This window comes from Trichomycterus rosablanca, chromosome 21 (genome assembly GCF_030014385.1).
Source record: "Trichomycterus rosablanca isolate fTriRos1 chromosome 21, fTriRos1.hap1, whole genome shotgun sequence".
Taxonomy (NCBI): Eukaryota; Metazoa; Chordata; class Actinopteri; order Siluriformes; family Trichomycteridae; genus Trichomycterus; species Trichomycterus rosablanca.
The window spans coordinates 22081534-22104379 of NC_086008.1; the positions used below are offsets into that span (position 1 = coordinate 22081534).

General features: G+C 37.5%; 3 protein-coding genes across 3 annotated transcripts; all 3 read left to right on the plus strand.

Annotated features, from left to right (window-relative positions):
- The first annotated feature begins 261 nt into the window (after nt 1–261).
- LOC134335757 (BOLA class I histocompatibility antigen, alpha chain BL3-7-like) lies at nt 262–3449 on the plus strand. Its single transcript, XM_063018349.1, has 7 exons — nt 262–355; nt 546–791; nt 1423–1695; nt 2305–2577; nt 2665–2778; nt 2896–2937; nt 3420–3449. Coding segments are annotated over exons 1-7 (1044 nt in total). The 3' UTR covers nt 3422–3449.
- Nucleotides 3450–6608: 3159 nt separating this feature from the next.
- On the plus strand, nt 6609–13522 carry LOC134335288 (patr class I histocompatibility antigen, A-2 alpha chain-like). Its single transcript, XM_063017806.1, has 7 exons — nt 6609–6799; nt 7974–8255; nt 8937–9209; nt 11257–11529; nt 11617–11733; nt 11843–11884; nt 12871–13522. Coding segments are annotated over exons 1-7 (1047 nt in total). The 5' UTR covers nt 6609–6741; the 3' UTR covers nt 12873–13522.
- A 3267-nt stretch (nt 13523–16789) lies between these two features.
- Nucleotides 16790–19657, plus strand: LOC134335758 (BOLA class I histocompatibility antigen, alpha chain BL3-7-like). The gene is made up of 6 exons (XM_063018350.1): nt 16790–16793; nt 17214–17480; nt 17931–18200; nt 18374–18670; nt 18763–18864; nt 19584–19657. The coding sequence occupies exons 1-6, from the start codon at nt 16790–16792 to the stop codon at nt 19655–19657; spliced, it is 1014 nt and encodes a 337-aa protein (XP_062874420.1).
- Nucleotides 19658–22846: the final 3189 nt, after the last annotated feature.

Sequence of the window (22846 nt, forward strand, 5' to 3'; positions counted from 1 at the left end):
ATCGAGATAATTACATGAATGAGTGAATGTGGCATAAACGGCTTCACACAGGAAGCAAGTGCAGGACCGGAGAGCCATCTTAACAAGCAGGGTTCCACAATACCGAGGCGAACAGAGCAAAACACAAATAAATGAAGAAATCGTATCAAGTCCAGGCTAGAAGTAAACAAAACAAGAAATGATAACACTTAGAATTAGAGAATATCATACAAGACTTCTCAGAATACAACAAGTACACCAGGTATTATATTCACACATAAAATGGCTGCCGATCACAGACAGGTGAGCACAGAAACTAAAGGTCGGGAGGAAGATAAGATGGCGACCTCTGTCGGTGTTCACAATAAGATGGCCGGTGATTGTATATGAGGTGGATTAATACAGCAATAATTTAGTTTAAGTTAACTAGGGCTAGATTACACTCATTAAGTACATGGAACAGTGGTCTCCTGCTAAGTTCCAGAAGAAATCCTTATCTGGCACCTCATGATGAGAGGAAATTTGTTATTAAAACAAACTAAAAAATTATTTTTTTTTTTTTCCAGAGACTCACTCACTGCAGTATTACTTCATGGTTTCCACTTCAAGTCAGCATATCCCAGAGTTCATTGCTGTTGGCATGGTGGATGAACAGCAGTTTCAGTACTATGACAGCAACAACAGAAATCTAACCCTGAAGATGGAGTGGGTAAAGAAAGAAGAATGTTCAGACTACCGGAAGAAGCAAAATCTTGAGATGAACGATACACAGCAACACCTCAACACCATCCTGACTTTCAACAACTCTACAGGTGAGGAGGAAAAGTTTTATGTTCGAGTGTTTTTGTTCTGTGCTAACGGGTTGGAAAGGCTGCTACAGTTGATTGACTTATTTTTTTATGATATATTACCATGTCGCAAATAAATAACTGTTCATGGAAGGATAATAACGTTTAAATATAACACTGTCCTAAGAAGCCGTTCCTTTTTTACTAACCAAAACCCTCTCTTAATGCTCCCAGTTATGGGCTAATTGTAAAGTGCTCAGGATTTGAATCAGGTGTGTTGAGAGCAGGAAAAACTTGAAATTCTTCCAGGCCTCCAGAACTAAAGTTTAAAAACTTGTTTTTGCATAATACAAGTTGTGGTGTGTTCATGTTATTGCTAATAGAAAATTACGGTGTGAGATTTAGGGAATCAAATTATGTAAAACAAAGAAGAGAAAAGATTTTATACAAGATTTCCTTTTCATTGTTACCACCACTTTATGCTGGCCAGGGTCACTGTGGGTCCGGTTCCCTGGAAACATAAATGCAGCTCAAATGCAGGAACGTACCTTAGACAGGCCACCAATCAAATCACAAGGCCTGTTGAAAGGTGTGAATTAAAATACATTAAACAGAAATATTGATTCATTCTTTTTCTCTCACTGTGTATCTACAGGAATTCACACACTGCAGAGGAGATACGGCTGTAAGATCTTAGATGACAACACCACTGAAGAATATGAGAAGTACATTTATGATGGAGAAGATTTCATTAGTCTGGATCTGAAAACTGAAACCTGGACTCCAGCTAATGATTGTGCTAACACTATTATGATCAAACTCAAGTTTAGAGAGAATATTGGGTCCCGAATGTCCTACCTGAAGAACGTCTGTATCGACAGGCTGAAGGAGTTTTCATCTTATGCCAAATCAACTCTGGAAAGGAAAGGTAGGACATTTGATCTGCTCTGTTATTGTTTCATGTAACTACAACCATTTTCATACAGATTTACTGGGAACAGTTTAGGAAAACGTAGCCTGGTCTGATGAATTTCGTTTTCTGCTGAGGATGTAGGAGGATTTCTGCTGTATAATTGTAGTTTCATGTTAATATTTTCTTGGCACACCTTGGGCTTGTCAAAATCAATCAATCATGGATGAAATGCCACAACCTATTTAAATAGGCTACAGAGGACGTGCATCCCTTCATGACCACAATTGACCATCTTGTGATGGTGCAGAAACAAGCTGTAATCAGAACAATCTTGTTTTAAAATCCAAGTTGTACATCAGATCTACAGCTATGATAAAAACATAGAAAAGAAAAACAACAAGACTAATTTGGTCCATAACACACTTTTCCTGAGCTAAAGGAACCAGTAAGAATTCCATCCATGATTTGCCTGGGGCTCTTTGATCCCAGTTGCCGTGTCTCCTCTCATCTAATCAATAACAGCAGAATGGTCAGTGCTGTTGTAAAAGAAGCAATCTTGACAATTAAGGCACATCATTCATATCATATAAGTTGAAACATGTATGTCCCTCTGTGTCCCTGCAGATCGTCCTGAAGCCTCCGTGTTCCACAAGCACTTCCCTCGACCAGAGCTGGTGTGTCACGCTACAGGTTTCTTCTCCAAAGAAATAAATATCACCTGGCTGAAGGATGGAAAGAAAATGGATGTGGTCCCCAATGACACGTTACCCAACCAGGATGGAACCTTCCAGAAGAGAGCCGTTCTGAGAGTCTCACCTGAGGAGCTGAAGGAACATGAATACACCTGTGTGGTTCAGCACAGCAGCCTGGAGAAGGACTTAGTGCTTAAAGCTCCAGGTAGGAGAACCACGTTCCTGTAGAATCTCCACATTTCTATTGTGAAAGTGTGACTAGGCTTCTAATAGAGCTTCTGTTCTGGTTCAGGTTCTGTAGATGTAGATGTAGGTAGAGGATCTCTTGGTATCATCGTTGGTGCAGTCGTGGCTGTTCTTGCTCTTATTGCTGGAGTTCTGATCTGGATGAAGAAGAAGAAGGCTGGTAAGTGAAGAACAAAGCAGTGATGAAGTAGTTGAAGACACATTTAGAAAGTTTAATGCAGGTGTAAAATCCTGTGCAGCTTTTATTATAACTGACTGTCTATTATCTGTCTTACAGGATTCAGTTCTGTTCCACTTAAAGCAACCAGCCAACCAGTGTGTGAGTAAATCTTTCAAACTAAAGAATTAAAATCATTTATTGTTTAGCTTAAAATTTTTATTTTAAATAGTTTACAGACTGTAAAGAATCATCCTCCTGAAAAACTCTCCTTTATCTTAATGCTTATCAACAAACAAAGCTTATTTACACTTCTATGTAGAGCAGTTTAATTATGAAATTGAACCAGAGGATGTTTGAAGTGCTGTCCAGTAGTGTCCTTGCAGTTACATTTGTATTAAATACTGTTTATTTAGTGTATGATAGAGGTCTGATTTATGTAAGACTGCACATTGTGGAGTGAGCCAAACTACAGAGAGCTTTGAAGGAACCCTTATGTGTTGATGTGTATATTTTTATATATAATTTTACATACACATTTACAATATATAATTTTTATATGCTGATGTGTGATGTGTACGTTTCGGTAACTAAATGCTGCTCACATCAGCACTGATGAGTTTTTTCTTTCTTTTGTTTTCTAGGAGGACGTTTGGAAGAGAAAATGATGAGAGAACAGAAACAAGGCGAGGCTGGTTCATCGCTGTTCAATAGAATGATTGCTGGCAGTTTCAGATAACTAATCTACAACAGTCGGGGAAATTGAAAGAAAAAAGAACCAGACTGCTGATCAGATGGTTGCTGGTCGAAGCCTCACCCCAGCCAAGTTGATGCTGTTGGGCCCTTAACACTTGATTGTTTGATAGTTAAGTTCTTTTGATAAAAGCATCTGTTTAATGTCATAAATACCAACATATTTGTAGACTCTCTTATGGCATCTGTATATTATGTGGTCATTCATGCAGAATCATTGATCACAAGTAACTTTATACATTAAACAGTCTGTAGATCAGTTGCACTTGGGTAAGAAGAAGAAAAAAACTGTTTTTTGTAGTGTTGAGAGAATCTAAACATTTACACAGAATGAATGGAAGAATGAATAGGACAGTATGTACAGGATTAGTGTGTACAGCTTTTAGAGATGCAGTAAACATTATTATATTATAAAATAATTAAGGCAAATTCTGCCAAATTATTTTAACCAATAACCTGTCATGTGTCATTAGTTGACTATTAACTTTATTAACAACGTATGGTGGCATTAATGTATAGAGCAGAAACATAAACACTAACATTAACGTCAGAAGTAGATCAACATTAAAATCCTTATTTTAAACAAGGCCAGTAGCAGATGTCTTAAATATCTGAATGATGTTTGATGAAAAAGAACATTTGATCCACATAGATCCACACATACTCATCTAAGATCTCATTTCTGCAGTGCTTGTGCTGCTGGACTTGTAAATCTGAACACTTTGTAAAGAAATGGGAGGCCTCGACATACCACAGTCCATTTATTCTAGATTTCAACCAGAAATATGCAGAAATAATATTAACTAATAACACTAAACTGATTATATAACTCGATATTATATACCTAAACTAATAGTATATACGTTGGGCCCTTGAGTGAGGCCCTTAATACTTAATTGCTTGAACTTTGCCACTTCAGATGAAAGTGTAAATGTTTGGATTCTCTTAAATGTCTGTTGGTAAAGAAAGCAATGGTATTTATGGTATTTTTGTCCTCTTGTTACACAAGAAAATGTATTTTTTTACTTTTTATTTTAAACAAAAAGAGTGAATGGTCTGTTTGCTGATTGTGGAATTATTAATTGTGTATTATTATTTCAAAAGAAAGTTTTTATTTATTTCTATGTATAAATGTCTTGTTTAGAATGATTAAAACAATGATATAACAGAATTGTTTCCTGTTATTGTCTGTCTCACTTTTCTACAGATTTTAGTCTGAAAAGTTCGTTTACATTCAGGTGTTTAGAAGATCTTTTTGGGGGGATTTTAAGAAAGTCCATATTACCCAACACCCACTTGTTTTAAATGTCTTTATTTATTAGATTTTACAATATTAGCAGGTTTCAGTAAGGAGTTAATAGTGCTGGCATTATCAGTTCTAATACATCCCAAACACTGGTGGAAAATGTGGTTCGTAAAATTGTGAGCATAATTTATATAATTGGTTTTATACACCTGAAACACCTACAGTAAACATAATTAGGAGGCGTTTCTAGATACTTTTGCTTCTGTAATGTGCTCTATAGATAATATTCCATTAAAACCGGACTGCACAGTGAATCAGGTAACTTATAATATCATGAAGAACCTGCAGCTAAACACCACTGATATTTATCCAGAATATAAAAGTTCTGCATCACTGCTGTGTGTAGAAAAACAACCTCAGGTTAAGTTGGATGATTTAGAAAGTAAAAGGTTATTAAGTGTGGTAATAACTCATTATCTTACAGTACTGCACAGATCGTGTACCTAAATTAATTAAGAATTATGAAACATTTATTATAAAAACACGATCATTTCATCTGAATAATTGAAACTTTCTCCTCTGTTATGGGTTTAAGACTGGATGCTTTAACTGCACTAAATATGTGTTTTTTTATAGAACACTAAAATATTTCTACAAGAAACAAAAACAAATATTGTTTTAATGTGTTGCATAAAGCAATTTGTATTAATAATATTTTTATTTTAGGATTATTATGGATTTATAATCTTAATTAATATTAATGACAAAAACGTTGTATACCAGTTCGTTTAGCTATCTTTAATCTTACTCCCTCTCACAATATACCTGCCTTTCTGTCTCTCCTTAATACAGAATAATCTTGTATTATAAAAGATTAATGTGGTTTAAACAATGTATACTAATGAAATATTATATGTGGTTTTAGTTATTTCTCTTTATTTAATTCTTGTGCGCCTGTTATCAAACTTCCTGATTGTTGGTTAATGTACTTACCTGGAAATTCTACAATCATGCTTATTTGACCAGTGGCTTCTGTAAAATGTATATAATCGTTTACAGTCTGTTGGTTTATGGCTAATAAATCTACTGTGTGTTAAATTAATCATGATAATTAAACATCAAATCGTCTGTAAAACTAACCTGTGTGTTTTGTGAGGCGCAAACCTGCAAATTTGATTTCTGCCCGGAAACTTATGACGCCAACAGGAGAAAATAGTGCTGGTAAAGTCGGTTCATTTTGTGGACTCGGGTTAATCTGAGTCACTCAGTAATGTAAATAAATAAAATAAATTACAATTACACATTATTATGTTACAAATTCCACGCACCAAAAAACAAATAAACACAACTTAAAATGAAAATGCATCCAAATCTTTTTTCCAAGTGGAATATTGATATTGGGGAATAGGGTTAAAGAGGGGGAGATGGGGTGGACTCACCTACCAATCAGATGTAATAAATAAATTACCATGGGGGTCAATAAATGACCATGGGGACTATGATACTCCTTAAGTAGTACAGTCCTAAAGTAGCCTGTAAGCATTTGCATTTTAATAATAATAATAATAATAATAATAATAATAATAGCATGTGCATATTATCAGCCGCATAACGAACACCAGTGTGTTTTGCAGCTTGTTTATTGTAATATTTAACTTATTACTTAGATTCACGGACTTCAGACAAATCATCTTAGTCCGCGGTGTTTGTGGTGACCTGGGACTCGTGATTCCTGATTCAGTACGAAGAGTCGAATCATTAAACCGGATGATTCAGGAACCGCCCAGAGTCCAGCGAAAAGTAAAATTCAGATTAGTCCGAAGTTTGAACTGTATATAGCACGATGGCCGACTTGAGAACCAGATCCGCGGTGGCGACCCCTAATAAACGGGGACTAGGGGAAGACGACTGCGACGAACCGCTACTGAAGAACAGTTTCAGCTGTTTATTGTTGAAATCTGAACAAAATGGATCACATATGGACAGTTTTATTACTCCTCTGTGGTCTACATCAAACATCTACAGGTGAGCTGGATTATTTATATTTGGTGTTTACACAATTTAGGGCCACTTTAAAGAAAAATTTTGATTGATTTTGAGAATAAAGTCATATAAATTTCGATTTCGAGATTAAAGTCAAAATAATAACGAGATTAAAGTCTAAATATTATAGCCATAGCAACGTCCAACGTCGGATTTCATATTTTCATATCGGTTTGACAAATAAAGAAATCCTCGATCTCATGTAACATCAGCACCTGCGTGTTATCAGTGTAAGGAGCTGAAACTGCTTTGTAATAAACTGGGTTTATTTAGAACGTGCAGCACCGGTGCGCTCGGCGTCTGCGTTGTCGCCGGTACCTCAACCGAGCTTTATGGACTCGTACAATAAACTAAAGCCGTACGGTATCGCTATAAATGATTGCAATGACATGTATAGTCTTCATGTCATGTGGATGGAAGCTATAATAGAAACAGCCACCCAAAAACAAAAGTGGGTTATTGGACACTCACAGTAACACTCACTATAAGCGGCTCTCGGCGCATGCGTGCCGATCCAGGTACTGAGACCCAAACTTCTCTAAACTGACAAACCTACGACAGCTGCTCACTCCATAACTATACTATTTCCACTTTATTCTCATAATCATTTCGACTTTAATCTCATAATATTTTGACTTTAATCTCAAAATCGAAACTTTAAAAATTTAAAAATATTTTTACAGTGGCCCTAATACGCCGTTGTACGTTTCAGCGTCCTTATGCTAATAACAATCCGGTGCTGCGAAAGTATAACTTCACCAAATCATGAACATCACTCATTTTAACACGAGGCGGCTGCTATGACCATATTATTTCAACTTTAATCTCAAAACAAATAAAAAAATTTTTTAAAGTGGCCCTAATACGCCGTCGTAGATCACAGACAGGTGAGCACAGAAACTAAAGGTCGGGAGGAAGATAAGATGGCGACCTCTGAGATGAATTTTTTCAGCAGCAGAAATGATCAAATGTATTTGAGGTGGATTAATACCTGCAGCAATAACTAAGTTTAAGTTAACTAGGGCTAGGTTACACTCATTAAGTACATGGAACAGTGGTCTCCTGCTAAGTTCCAGAAGAAATTCTTATCTGGCACCTCATGATGAGAGGAAGTTTGTTATTAAAACAAACTAAAAATGTTTTTCTTTTTTTCCAGAGACTCACTCACTGCAGTATTGCTTCATGGTTTCCACTTCAAGTCAGCATATCCCAGAGTTCATTGCTGTTGGCATGGTGGATGAACAGCCGTTTCAGTACTGTGACAGCAACAACGGAAATCTAACCCTGAAGATGGAGTGGGTAAAGAAGATAGAAGGTTCAGACTACCGGAAGAAGCAAAAACAGGAGATGGACGATAAGAGGAAACACCTCAACACCACTATGACTACAATTATAAACACTTGCGGTGTCAAAAACTCAACTTTCAACAACTCTACAGGTGAGGAGAAAAAGTTTTATGTTCGAGTGGTTTTATTCTGTGCTAACAGGTTGTAAAGGCTCAAATTGATTGACTTATTTTTTATGATATATTACCATGTCGCAAATTAATAACTGTGTTTTTCCAGTCTCTTTTTTATAAATGCAGTTTTAGCCATTTGTAAAATTTTAGCCAGAGTTTCCAGTCTTTCCTCTAGGACTTTCTCAAAGATAAATAGCCAAACTTTTACTTTTTAAACTGCCATTCCTTTTTACATCTAACCAAAACCCTCTCTTGATGCTCCCAGTTATGGGCTAATTTTAAAGAGCTGAGGATTTGAATCAGGTGTGTTGAGAGCAGGAAAAACTTGAAATTCTTCCAGGCCTCCAGAACTGAAGTTTAAAAACTTGCTTTTGCATAATACAAGTTCTGGTGTGTTCATGTTATTATTGCTAATAGATAATTATGGTGTGAGAGAAGAGATAAGATTTTATACAAGATTTTATTTTTATTGTTACCACCACTTTATGCTGGCCAGGGTCACTGTTGGTCCGGTTCCCTGGAAACATAAATGCAGCTCCAATGCAGGAACGTACCTTAGACAGGCCACCAATCTCTCACATGGGGTGTTGAAAGGTGTCATTTAAAATACATTAAATAGAATTATTGATTCATTCTTTTTCTCTCATTGTGTATCTACAGGAATTCACACACTGCTGAGGATATACGGCTGTAAGATCTATGATGACAACACCACTGAAGAATATGAGAAGTACATTTATGATGGAGAAGATTTCATTAGTCTGGATCTGAAAACTGAAACCTGGACTCCAGCTAATGATTGTGCTAACACTATTATTACCAAACTCAAATTAAAAGAAAATATTGGGTCCCGAATGTCCTACCTGAAGAACGTTTGTATCGACAGGCTGAGGGAGTTTTCATCTTATGCCAAATCAACTCTGGAAAGGAAAGGTAGGACATTTGATCTGCTCTGTTATTGTTTCATGTAACTACAACCATTTTCATACAGATTTACTGGGAACAGTTTAGGAAAACGTAGCCTGGTCTGATGAATTACGTTTTCTGCTGAGGATGATTTCATTCTAATTGTAAAAAATAGAAAAGAAATACCAATGAGATTGATTTGGTCTATAACACACTCCTACTGAGCTAAAGGAACCAGTAAGATTCCATCCACCAAAGTTCCATCCATGATTTGCCTGGGGCTCTTTGATCCCAGTTGCCGTGTCTCCTCTCATCTGATCAATAACAGCAGAATGGTCAGCGCTGTTGTAAAAGAAGCAATATTCACAATTAAGGCACATCATTCGTATCTCATATGTTGAAACATGTACAGTGTATCACAAAAGTGAGTACACCCCTCACATTTCTGCAGATATTTAAGTATATCTTTTCATGGGACAACACTGACAAAATGACACTTTGACACAATGAAAAGTAGTCTGTGTGCAGCTTATATAACAGTGTAAATTTATTCTTCCCTCAAAATAACTCAATATACAGCCATTAATGTCTAAACCACCGGCAACAAAAGTGAGTACACCCCTTAGTGAAAGTTCCTGAAGTGTCAATATTTTGTGTGGCCACCATTATTTCCCAGAACTGCCTTAACTCTCCTGGGCATGGAGTTTACCAGAGCTTCACAGGTTGCCACTGGAATGCTTTTCCACTCCTCCATGACGACATCACGGAGCTGGCGGATATTCAAGACTTTGCGCTCCTCCACCTTCCGCTTGAGGATGCCCCAAAGATGTTCTATTGGGTTTAGGTCTGGAGACATGCTTGGCCAGTCCATCACCTTTACCCTCAGCCTCTTCAATAAAGCAGTGGTCGTCTAAGAGGTGTGTTTGGGGTCATTATCATGCTGGAACACTGCCCTGCGACCCAGTTTCCGGAGGGAGGGGATCATGCTCTGCTTCAGTATTTCACAGTACATATTGGAGTTCATGTGTCCCTCAATGAAATGTAACTCCCCAACACCTGCTGCACCCATGCAGCCCCAGACCATGGCATTCCCACCACCATGCTTGACTGTAGGCATGACACACTTATCTTTGTACTCCTCACCTGATTGCCGCCACACATGCTTGAGACCATCTGAACTAAACAAATTAATCTTGGTCTCATCAGACCATAGGACATGGTTCCAGTAATCCATGTCCTTTGTTGACATGTCTTCAGCAAACTGTTTGCGGGCTTTCTTGTGTAGAGACTTCAGAAGAGGCTTCCTTCTGGGGTGACAGCCATGCAGACCAATTTGATGTAGTGTGCGGCGTATGGTCCGAGCACTGACAGGCTGACCCCCCACCTTTTCAATCTCTGCAGCAATGCTGACAGCACTCCTGCGCCTATCTTTCAAAGACAGCAGTTGGATGTGACGCTGAGCACGTGCACTCAGCTTCTTTGGACGACCAACGCAAGGTCTGTTCTGAGTGGACCCTGCTCTTTTAAAACGCTGGATGATCTTGGCCACTGTGCTGCAGCTCAGTTTCAGGGTGTTGGCAATCTTCTTGTAGCCTTTGCCATCTTCATGTAGCGCAACAATTCGTCTTTTAAGATCCTCAGAGAGTTCTTTGCCATGAGGTGCCATGTTGGAACTTTCAGTGACCAGTATGAGAGAGTGTGAGAGCTGTACTACTAAATTGAACACACCTGCTCCCTATGCACACCTGAGACCTAGTAACACTAACAAATCACATGACATTTTGGAGGGAAAATGACAAGCACTGCTCAATTTGGACATTTAGGGGTGTAGTCTCTTAGGGGTGTACTCACTTTTGTTGCCGGTGGTTTAGACATTAATGGCTGTATATTGAGTTATTTTGAGGGAAGAATAAATTTACACTGTTATATAAGCTGCACACAGACTACTTTTCATTGTGTCAAAGTGTCATTTTGTCAGTGTTGTCCCATGAAAAGATATACTTAAATATCTGCAGAAATGTGAGGGGTGTACTCACTTTTGTGATACACTGTATGTCCCTCCGTGTCTCTGCAGATCGTCCTGTAGCCTCCATGTTCCACAAGCACTTCTCTCGACCAGAGCTGGTGTGTCACGCTACAGGTTTCTTCCCTAAAGAAATAAATATCACCTGGCTGAAGGATGGAAAGAAAATGGATGTGAGCCCCAATGACACGTTACCCAACCAGGATGGAAGCTTCCAGAAGAGAGCCGTTCTGAGAGTCTCACCTGAGGAGCTGAAGAAACACAATTACACCTGTGAGGTTCAGCACAGCAGCCTGGAGAAGGACTTAGTGCCTATAGTTCCAGGTAGGAGAACCACGTTCCTGTAGAATCTCCATATTTCTATTGTGAAAGTGTGACTAGGCTTCTAATAGAGCTTCTGTTCTGGTTCAGGTTCTGTAGAGCCAGAGGAACCTGTTCCACTTGGAATCATCATTGGTGCAGCCATAACTGCTATTCTGGTTGCTCTGATTGCTGGAGTTCTGATCTGGATGAAGAAGAAGAAGTTTGGTAAGTGAAGAACGAAGCAGTGATGAAGTAGAAGAAGACACATTTAGATGTCAGTGTGAAATCCTGTGCAGCTTTTATTATAACTGACTGTCTATTATCTGTCTTACAGGATTCAGTTCTGTTCCAATTAAAGTAACCAGCCAACCAGTGTGTGAGTAAATCTTTCAAACTAAAGAATTAAAATCAGTCGCTCAGGTGGCGCAGCGGTAAAAACACGCGCTGCAACCAGTTTCGAATCCAGCTCTGCCTTCACCGGTCGAAAGGCTGGGAACGATTGTTGTTCAGGTGGGGTGGGGGGCGGGACTCTAGACCGGAGGGGATGCTCTTTCAGGACTGGGGCGGTTGCGCCCTCTGCTGGCTGGTTGGGGACGCCTGCATGGAGACGGGAGGGGGTGCGGCGGAGTGTGTGATCCTCCGTGCACAGTACTCTGACGCGCTCCACTCGTCAAGTGTGGGTGATAAGATGGTCGATTGGCTGTGCACGTATCGGAGGAGGCGTGGAACGGCCTCGTCAGCCCCAATCAGGAGCAGGGACCGGTATAATGAGAGATTGATTGACGGGATGACATTGGACGCGGTTTATCTTAATGCTTTTCAACAAACAAAACAACTAAAGGCTGATTTATGCTTATATGTAGATATATGTATGCATCATTGTGTAGTGATATAGACGGGGCATTATGGGTAAGCGTATTAAACAAAAGCCTGCAGAGGAGCCAGTGTGCACATCTGATCTCATTGTGCTGATCTAAAGAAGTGTTGAGTTTGGTGGAACATTTAGAAGGTGTCAGAAACAAAACAGAATTCATTATGTGGCCCAAATTGTACAAAATCAATCAGAGCAGTTTAATGATGAAATAGAAACAGAGGATGTTAGAAGTGCTCTCCGATAGGCTCCTTGCATGTGATTTTTTTTATTAAATATTGTAATTTAGTGTATGATGATGGTCTGGTTTGTGTAAGCCATTGTGAAGTGAGTGAACCTCCAGAGAGTTATAAAGGAACACCTATGTGTAGATCTGCATGATGCTCACACAGATAAAGACATATAGCTTTACGCTAATGTGTGATGTGTACGTTTCTGTAACTAAGTGCTGCTCACTTCAGCACTGATGAGATTTTTCTTTTGTTTTCTAGGAGGAAGTTTGGACGAGAAAATGATGAGAGAACAGAAACACCCAAGGCGAGGCTGGTTCAGCACTGTTCAATAGAATGATTTCTGGCAGATACTGTTGGGCCCCTAAATGAGGCCCTTAACACTCGATTGATTGATTGTTAAGTTCTTTTTGATAAACGCATCTGCTAAATGTCATAAATACGAACATATTTGTAGACTGGAACCGGAGCTGGGATCTCGAATACATTGTATCGAATCTCAGCTCTACCTGCCAGCTAAGGCTGAGCGGCCACATGAACGACTATTGGCCTGTTGTTCAGATATGGGCGGGACTAAGCCGGATGGGGTCTCTCTCCCATGACTTGTGCAATTACAACCTCTGCTGGCTGACTGGTGGCACCTGCACAGAGATGAGAAAAGAGAGCTGTCAGGGTGTGTCTCTCTGTACACAATGCTGAGCTGCACTGCACTCGTCAAAGTGTAGGTGATAAAATGCATACGGCTGCTGCCCACATGTCGGAGGGGGCGTGGGTTAGCTTCATTCTCCTCAATCAGAGCAGAGATCGACATTGGTGGAGATAAAACTGTAAAAGTTGGGATTCTCTTAAATGTCTGTTTATTTATATGTATAAAGGTTTTGTTTAGAATGATTAAAACAATTATATAACAGAATTGTTTCCTGTTATTGTCTGTCGCACTTTTCTACAGATTTTACAGCAGATGCTAAAAGATCTGAGTCTGAAAGTTTCATTTAGATTATTTAGATTCAGGTGTTTGGAAGATCTTTTTTGGGGATTTTAAGAAAGTCCATATTACCCAGCACCCACTTGTTTTAAATGTCTTTATTTATTTGATTTTCAGTAATGAGTTAATAGTGCTGACATTATTAGTTCTAATACATCCCAAACACTGGTGGAAAGTGTGGTGTGTAAAATTGTGAGCATAATTTATATAATTGGTTTTATACCCCTGAAATACCTAAAAATAAATAGGAGGCGTTTCTAGATATTTTTGGTTCTCTAATGTGCTTGATAGATAATATTCAATTAAAACAGGACTGCACAGTGAATCAAGTAACTTTTAATATCATGAAGAACCTGCAGCTGAACACCACTGACATTTATCCAAACTAAAATAAGTTCTGCATCACTGCTGTGTGTAAAGAAAAACAACCTCAGGTTAAGTTGGAGGATTTAGAAATTAAAAAGTTATTAAGTGTGATAATAACTCATTATCTTACAGTCAGTGGTGTATAAAGTACCTGAATGCCTTACTTGAGTAAAAGTACAAGTATCTTACCAGAAAATTTACTTAGAAGTAAAAGTCACCTCATGGAATATTACTTGAGTAAAAGTCTAAAAGTATCTGATGTTTAATGTACTTAAGTATTAAAAGTAATTTGATATAAAATGTACTTAAGTATTAAAAGTAGAAGTAAAAAGTCAATGCTGTTAGTATAAACTGAAGCGGTCATTTTGAAAAATATGAAGATTGTTCTTTTAATCCTGTAAACAACCTTAACAACCTTTTTTCTTTCTTCCATCTGAACATGATTTGTGCAATTCATCATTATAATCAGCTGTTGACATCGCCTGTTTAAAATCACGTCATTATTTTTTTTACCTTATTATTAGCTCTAACTTCCAGCTTTCCAACTTTTTTAGAACGTGTTGTAGGCTTAAAATGTCTATGTTAAGAATTGTAATGAAGTTGACCAGACAAAACATGAAATATTCTGGGTTCATATAAGATATCAATGTAAATGTAAGAAACACTGTCTTTTTTATTCGCATTTTCTATACTGTCCCAATTTTTGATTTGGGTTGTACAAGTCATAGATATATCTCAACATCCTATAACCACTGAACTTTGGCAAAATTAATTAATCGTAATTAATTAATTGTATTTAAATAATCTCGTTTGGGCCAGATCTACTCCCTGATTGGCATGTGTTAAACAAAAATAAATATTGGGATTCATATTAAAAAAAAAAAAAAAATTCTAACTTATGTCAGCTTGAAGCAGCAGCTGAAAAATCATCCATGAAAAGTTGGAAATGTTAAAAGCTAGTAAAAGCAAAGAAATAATCTTTTTAACATTATTATATTGTTGAGACCATTAAAGGGTTAAAGACGTGCTGCATTTGCCTCAACACCCTGAATCTTTTTACTGTCTGTGTAATACAGAAGTTATCTGAGGAAATATTTGCTGATCAGTTTTTGTAAATAATGGACGTGTCTTCATGTCTGCACTGAATTCATTCCAAACTCATTTAGTGAACCGTTTTATTTGTGGTTGGAATGTAATTGAAAATGGTAGCTAGATATCTGAACAATCTCAACGCTAATAATAAGAAATAAAAAAATCGGATGCTGTGGTTTTACTTTATTAATCGTTCTTAACTTACATCAGCGTGTTTGGTGAGGTTAGACGGAGGTTCTGATATTCCGGGATTTTCGTGTGTTTGGGTGAACAGAGCGACGCGCTTCACTCAGAACGAGAACGTTTGTTTGCACATGCGCAGTAATGTGTTTAACTTAAAGCGCAGATTCGCCAAACCTGCGTGCAGTCTGTCACACATCTCACATCATTCAGCTAAAAACTATTCTTGTCGTTTTATTTTAAAGTAACGAGTAACGAATTTACATACGGGAAATGTATCGGAGTAAAAGTACACATTTTCTTTAGTAAATGTAGTAAAGTGAAAGTAAAAGTTGCCGAAATTTTTTATACTCCAGTAAAGTACAGATACTCCAAAAAACTACTTAAGTACTGTAACGAAGTATTATTACTTCGTTACTATACACCACTGCTTACAGTACTGCACAGATCGTGTACCTAAATTAAGAATTATAAAACATATAACAAGATATAATTATAGAAACACGATCATTAATCTACATAAACTTGTTTACAAATGTTTTTTTTAACCTTTTAAACATAGAGAAAGCTTTAAACGGGACTATCTACATTTACATTTAGCAGAAGCTCTTATCCAGAGCGACTTACAGAAGTGCTTCAATAGTAAACATTGCATTCCTCTAATCTAAGTAAACAACAGTCCAAGAACACAAATCTGCTAAAACCTGTTAGAACCAGAAGTTAGATTTTTTTTTAAGGAATAGAAAAGAGTGTTAGTAAGTAAGTACAAGTCAGCTGAAGTGTTTAGTCTACTGTTATGGGTTCAAGAAGGGATGCTTAAACTGCAGCAAAACATGTTTTAGAACACTAAAATATTTCTACAATCTTATTATTATTACTATCATTGTTGTTGTTATTAGACCTTTCATCTTAATCTTTTACCCTTCATGTAACTGTAGAATCTGGTGACTGTCGCTTTTAGCCAAAAATGTTCACAAAGTGAAACCGACACAACCAGTTTTTATTCTTCAGACAGACCGGGGTTTCTTTTGTGCAGATTAAGACTTTTTAAGAATTTTTATGCTGTTTTCTGCTACTATAAACTGCAGTAAATTTAACTAATCTAATCGCAATGAAAGTTCTGCTTTTCTTCTTATTTATTTTATTTTTATTTTATCATACATGGGCAGGTGAGTTCCATAATGTTCTTATCTTCTTCCACAAACACAAAGTGTAAATTATAATCATTGTGAGGATTGTTTACTTTAATACATATTTACTTTTCATCCATAAAATATACTATTCATTATTCTATTCAGCCGAATATAGTTTTTAGGCTACTTTAATAGTTACGTGCAGCCAGAAATTATGCTAAAGCTTTTCCAAAAGCTTTAAGGTGATTGCAAAAGATTAAACTCCAGTATACACGAGGTTTAATACCAACAACTTAATTATTAATCTTCAAAACCTTATAAAGTACATCTAACGTCATATTTTGTTTCCACAGCACACAGACACAGTTTGCACAAACAAACAATTACTGAACAAACTCAGCTGGTGTCTAGTGTCAGACAACAAATGGGTACTTGGTCGACTATACACTGAGATTTTCTTGTTTGCAAAATGATGTATGCCAGCTAAAATCAAATAATAAATGTATTAGTCGTATTTATACAATTAAGAAAAACTTTCTGTAAAGGGTTCTGAACGTTTGGAGCCCATAATAAGTCAGGACTTAGTAAAACCCCTTTCCTCCCAGAGTTGTTTGTTTCTTTTTTATCAATTCTGTATTGAGTGTTTTCTCCTTTCTTTCAGCCAGTGCCTGTTTCCATATAAACACACCACACAGGCAGTCGACTCGTGTGTCTGTGTAGGCACCCGACCGGCTGATAGCAGAGCTGAGACTCAAATTTGAGAGCTCAAGCTTTCAGCACTGGTTTAAGCTATAATAAAGTGATAACACTGTTCTCCTGTCATATTTTAAAAGTTTTTTTTTATTAAGGGACCCACTCTCTGCAGTACCACTACACTGCAGTCACAACAGGGATCAGTTTCCCAGATTTCACTGCTGTTGGTCTGGTAGATGGAGGGCAGATTGTTTACTCTGACAGTAACATCAGAGAGCTGATCCTAAAGACGGAGTGGATGAAGAAGGTTGATGCTGATGATCCAGATTACGGGAGGACTGAGACAGAACTTATAAAGGGTCATCAAGAGGATTTAGAGATTCTACTGAAGACAGTAATGGAAGAGTTCAATCACACTCAAGGTGAGGATGGAAGCAATGAACTTTTGTTGTTGAATTTTACTGATAGCTTAGTGGTTATGCAATAGCAACTAAAAATGTGTATTTTGATGTGTTGTGCATTCCGAGCCCCCTTTTTTTTTCTCAACATGGTTGTAAAGTGAGGTTGTTTGAGGTACTGTGGCCTCTGACTGTTAGGTCAAACCAGTCTGTTTATTCTCCTCTGTCTTCTCTCATGAACAAGGTGTTTATTTTAATCAAACTACCTGATTAGATAATTATATGAAAGATCCCAAATGTTTCAAATACAGTGGCCAGTGAGTAATTATATTGGCACGTAGGTAAATGAAATCAGCAGTATCAGACCAGACCAAATTAACCACAACTCTCAAAAAAATAACTCTGTTCTTCTAAAAACAGTCAAAGGAAGAATCGACCAGCATCTCGGTGTGTGTGTGTGTGTATCTGCAAGAGTTCATGTACTGCAGAGATTGTTTGGCTGTGAGCTTGCTGATGATGGTACTGTTAGAGGATTTGATCAGTACGGTTATGATGGAGAAGATTTCATCAGTCTAGATCTGAAAACTGAAACCTGGACTGCAGCAAACGCTAAAGCTGTACATACCAAACATGAGTGGGATGCTACAGATGAAGCTAAAATCCGAAAGAACTACCTGGAGAACACCTGTATCGAGTGGTTGAGGAAGTACATGTCGTACGGCAGAGAGACTTTGGAGAGGAAAGGTAACGAGTTTCATCTTCTCTGTTACTGTAACTACATTCATCACTGAAAACCTGCTTCTCATTTCCTCACTTCATCATCATCATCCATCCATCAATGACATTTTTCCAGTAATTTTGGATATTTTAGTCACATTGCACATGGTTTAAATGTTTATGTTTCTGTGTCTCTGCAGATCGTCCTGAAGCCTCCGTGTTCCACAAGAACTTCCCTCAACCAGAGCTGGTGTGTCACGCTACAGGTTTCTTCCCCAGTGGACTGGTGATGTTCTGGCAGAAGAACGGACATGAAGTGCACGAGGACGTGGAGATCACAACGACTGCACCAAACCAGGATGGAACCTTCCAGAAGAGAGCTGCTCTGAGAGTCTCACCTGAGGAGCTAATGGAACATGAATACACCTGTGTGGTTCTGCACAGCAGCCTGGAGAGGGACTTAGTGCTTAAAGCTAGTGATGCACGAGACTCATCTGGTAAGATAAACAGTTTCCTTCTGATAAACTCCAGATGTTGGATGTAGAAGATGATAAAGATCTTGTGCTGAGTGATCTCATGATGGTTCCAGGTGGAGTTCCTCTTGGTATCATTGTTGGTGCAGGCGTGGCTGTTCTTGCTCTGGTTGCTCTGATTGTTGGAGTTCTGATCTGGAAGAAGAAGAAGAATTCTGGTAACAAACAGTTTTAAAGCAAAATTGTAGTTTTTGGTTTTATGTAACTGTCTATGAATCTGTCTATGAATCTATGAATGTAGTTTTTGGTTGTATGTTAAGTCTATGAATCAAGCCAGAATGGAGAAAAATTCCAGTCGCATACCTGGAACAAATAGTGTCCTCAGTTCCCCATGCATTAACAAGTAGAAATTAATAGGAACACTGATGGAACACAGGGGGGGAACACACCCCTGTCCTGACTTTTTTGGAGTCTGTTACAGGGACCAAATTATAAATGTGTTTTATTTACAAACTACAATAAAGTTGATGAAACACTGGAAATCACAGATTCTTTTTATTACTGCATTTTACTAAACATCCTAACACTCCTGGAAATGATGAAGTTTTGAAAACTTTTAAACCAACCTGTCTATCATCTGTATTTTAGGTTTCAGACCCGCTCCAGATCCCCCCACAGCCAGTAAGCAAATCTACGTTTCTTAAGTTGAATAAAAATATATAATCGTTTGTACATTTTAACTTGCAGCTTCAAACGTTGCTTTTTTCAGAGTCTTTAGAGATGATCACTAACTTATAAAGTCTGCATGATGTCCAGCCAAACCAAGGAAGTAAAACATCTTTACACTTTATAATAATAAACAATTTATGTCCTGAATATCCAGCAGAAAATTCACTGCTTATAAGATATGACCCGTTGTTTTGGATTCTCTTTCTAGGTGCCTCTTTCAAGCAGCATGATACGTGCAATCAAATTAAATTCTGGAAAGAGTTCAGCATTCATGATTTCTGATCAAGAGGAACGTGAAGGTTTCTCTAACATTTACCAAAAAACAAAAAAAAACATCCAAATGAGTGTCAGGCAAGTCAGGCTCGATCACATCACACTGGTGTTTGGATCTTTCTTCTAGGTTGCTGTTCTGTTAGTTGCTTCATTTCTGCTTCTAATTTGTATTTATTACTTTTATCTTGTACGTCTGATTTGTTTTCTGATCTGTACTGCATGAAAATAAATGGGAAATAAATTCTATTTTACTTCAAAATGTAAGTTGTCATTATTGTTTTCTTTTTAAAACCTAATTTGCATCTGTTTTCTACCTGAAATGGAAAGGAGAATATACCAAAGTCACTTCATATATTTTTATGATGTTTAATGTGGTGTTGTTTTCTCTCTGTACTTCTGTACTGGTATAAATTTCACTTTATATTTAATGTGTTTACATTAATTACATTTAGAACAAGTAACAAACTGCCAATTTAATCTATTGTTATTTTAAAAGATAATTTACTACAAGCTTTAATCAGATATGACATTGTTGCTACCCTAACTCTTATATAGTGTATAGGCTTTTCATAAATTAGTAATAAATAAAATAGAATAGAACTTTTATGTTGGATAATTTTGCAACTCTGACCAGGAGTAAGTGGTTAATACTGTCAAATTATATTTTAGATTAAAAACCTTAAAGATTATAACAAATCGTCCTGTGATACCGTTTTACACCAGTAGAGGGGGCGCATGATCACTAATACTAATACTGTAGTTCTAGTAGGACTACAAACCCCAAGAGCCGCAGCGCTCATCATTCACAGCTGATTCAGGAGTTATTTAAGTGAACCCCGGTGAGTCGGTTCCTTATACGGTAGGGTAGATGTCCGGTGTTACGGTTAATCGCTAATATATGTGAATATATTTTCTTTATTAAAGCTCTAATTAGTAAATATGTATCGACATCGAATCTATGATCCACATTCTCACGTGTACATTTGCATTTGCTAAATGACTCTCAGAGTGAGTCGGTTCAGTGAGCCGACACTAACCATTTTTACCTTTTTAAAAGTTAGGTTTGTGGAAGAAGTATTGGTTGGTGTTTGTAAACAGAGTATCCAACATTCTGATCCCGGTCGCAGTTCCACCTAGCGTTTTGATTTATTTGACTTCTGAACCGAGTCGACTCACCCCGCTGATTCGTGATCAGGCTTTTGATTCTTCTGATACTTTTGTTTTGCCGACTTTAGTGCAACATTCAGTGCGATTTATTATTTTTATTTTCTCTAAATAAACATCATAATTTGTTAAGAAAAAGGTATTTTATGTGTAACACATCTTTCGTTCTGATTCTGTGTAAGTCCTATTTATTGTTACAGGCCTTGAACTGTTACAGGCCTTAGACATGTGCAGTATGGGCAACTGAGGTGTTTATTGGTTCTCCACAGAAATTTTTGTACACAATATTTATGGCTCCTATTTTTTTCTACATGGGTCTGTTTAGGTTTTTTGATCGCTTTGTATAACAGCTAACACATGCACCATATAATTCCAAATGTAAACATAATTTAATCTCATTATTAAACTCCAAAACGCCATTAAAACTGTGTAGAAGGATCTAGAGTGCAGACCCTGAAGTGTACCTCCTTTCTCAGTATCGGTGGAGATGTTCTATAGCTGCATGGTTTGCTAGATAATAGTTTGCTTTTTTATCACATCACATTTACTTGGACCACGTGGTGGAAGAAAAAATGCATTGAAATTTTATTTATACCGAAGAAAAAACAAGTAATGCAGCAAGACAGCACTATTCTACTTGTTTTTATGCAGGGATCTGATAGTTCTGTTTTAGTTTTGTTCAGCTCTTTGTTGGAATACACACCTGGGTAGTGAATTCTTTTTTTTCTTTAGTCAACCTTAACTTTCACCAGCCTGAGAAAAGTTAAGTCTACCTACACCACGAACCACAAGACCTTTTCACACGTTTGTGCCTCTTTATGAGAAACACAATCTGAGCATTCATGTTTGCTTGGGTTTTTTTTTCCAACCACATCTGATGCTCAGCTTAGTCGAACACTCAAGAAATGCAACGTTTATTTACTGTTGAGTTATGACAACAATTTGTTAATATAGGTGATGGTGAAACTGTAAAAATGTGTAAGAATTAACATTTCTGTTTGAGCAGCTTTTAACTCATTGCCTGTCTGGTTTTTTTTTTGTTTGTTTGTTGTTGTTTTTTTGTGGTATCGGATCACATCGAACCAGTTTGGGTTATTTTCTGACTTTGGATACAGTGCAACTTAATGTACTTAAAAATCAGAAGTGGGTATCGTAGAGACATCATTTTGGTATTTTGGTATTGGTATTGCTGGTACAGCATGGGTATAATGCCAGTCTATATGTGCAGAATACGCCTACACCTTTTGATGTTTTGCACCTCTTCTCATGTTTGCTGCACTAACCACAAAAGCATTATTTTAATGCGTCACTTTTCTGCCTTGTCTTCACAAGTCCTTTTTTTTACCTGTCATTGATGACAGTACAATTCAAAGCATTTACTACATTATAAGTGTACTTAAATGTGGATCAATAACAAAAACTATGCTTCAGAAAATAAACCATTTGTCTGCATTTGTTTACATAGTGTAAAGGCTGTAGACTTTTTGCAGCACACTTGAGTCTTGTTTTTACTAGCCTAACCGCAGCATTTTGGTCTGTGTATGTGCTTTACTCTTGACTTGGTGAACTGAACCTGTTGTGGTTATGCCATTAAATTATTTTAAAGAGTAGCATGGAGGCTTCCAAAACAGAATACAGTACACAAAATACCCACGCATGGAGAGTCTCTAAATGCGTACAGCTGCCGACAGCGTCTCTGTTTAAGGTGTCCTGGCCAACCAGGCCACAAATGCACCAGCAATGAGGAACCCATTTAACCATCCCCACCAGACACAGCCATATGCAGCTGAGAGTCAGTGGATGTCATGTACTAAACTGTATCCAACAGTAGCTAAACTAGGAATTAAAAACATTTATATGGATGTGGAGAAAAATATGATTTCTAATTATATTGAATTTTACATAAAATATTTGCTCAAATGCATTTACCAAGAAGTTACTTGGAAAGTGACGCTGCATTTCTTCACTGCTGAGACGGTTGTGTTTTTGTTTTAGTGGTTCAGATTAAACCCATAAGCCCCCGGTGCACAGCTT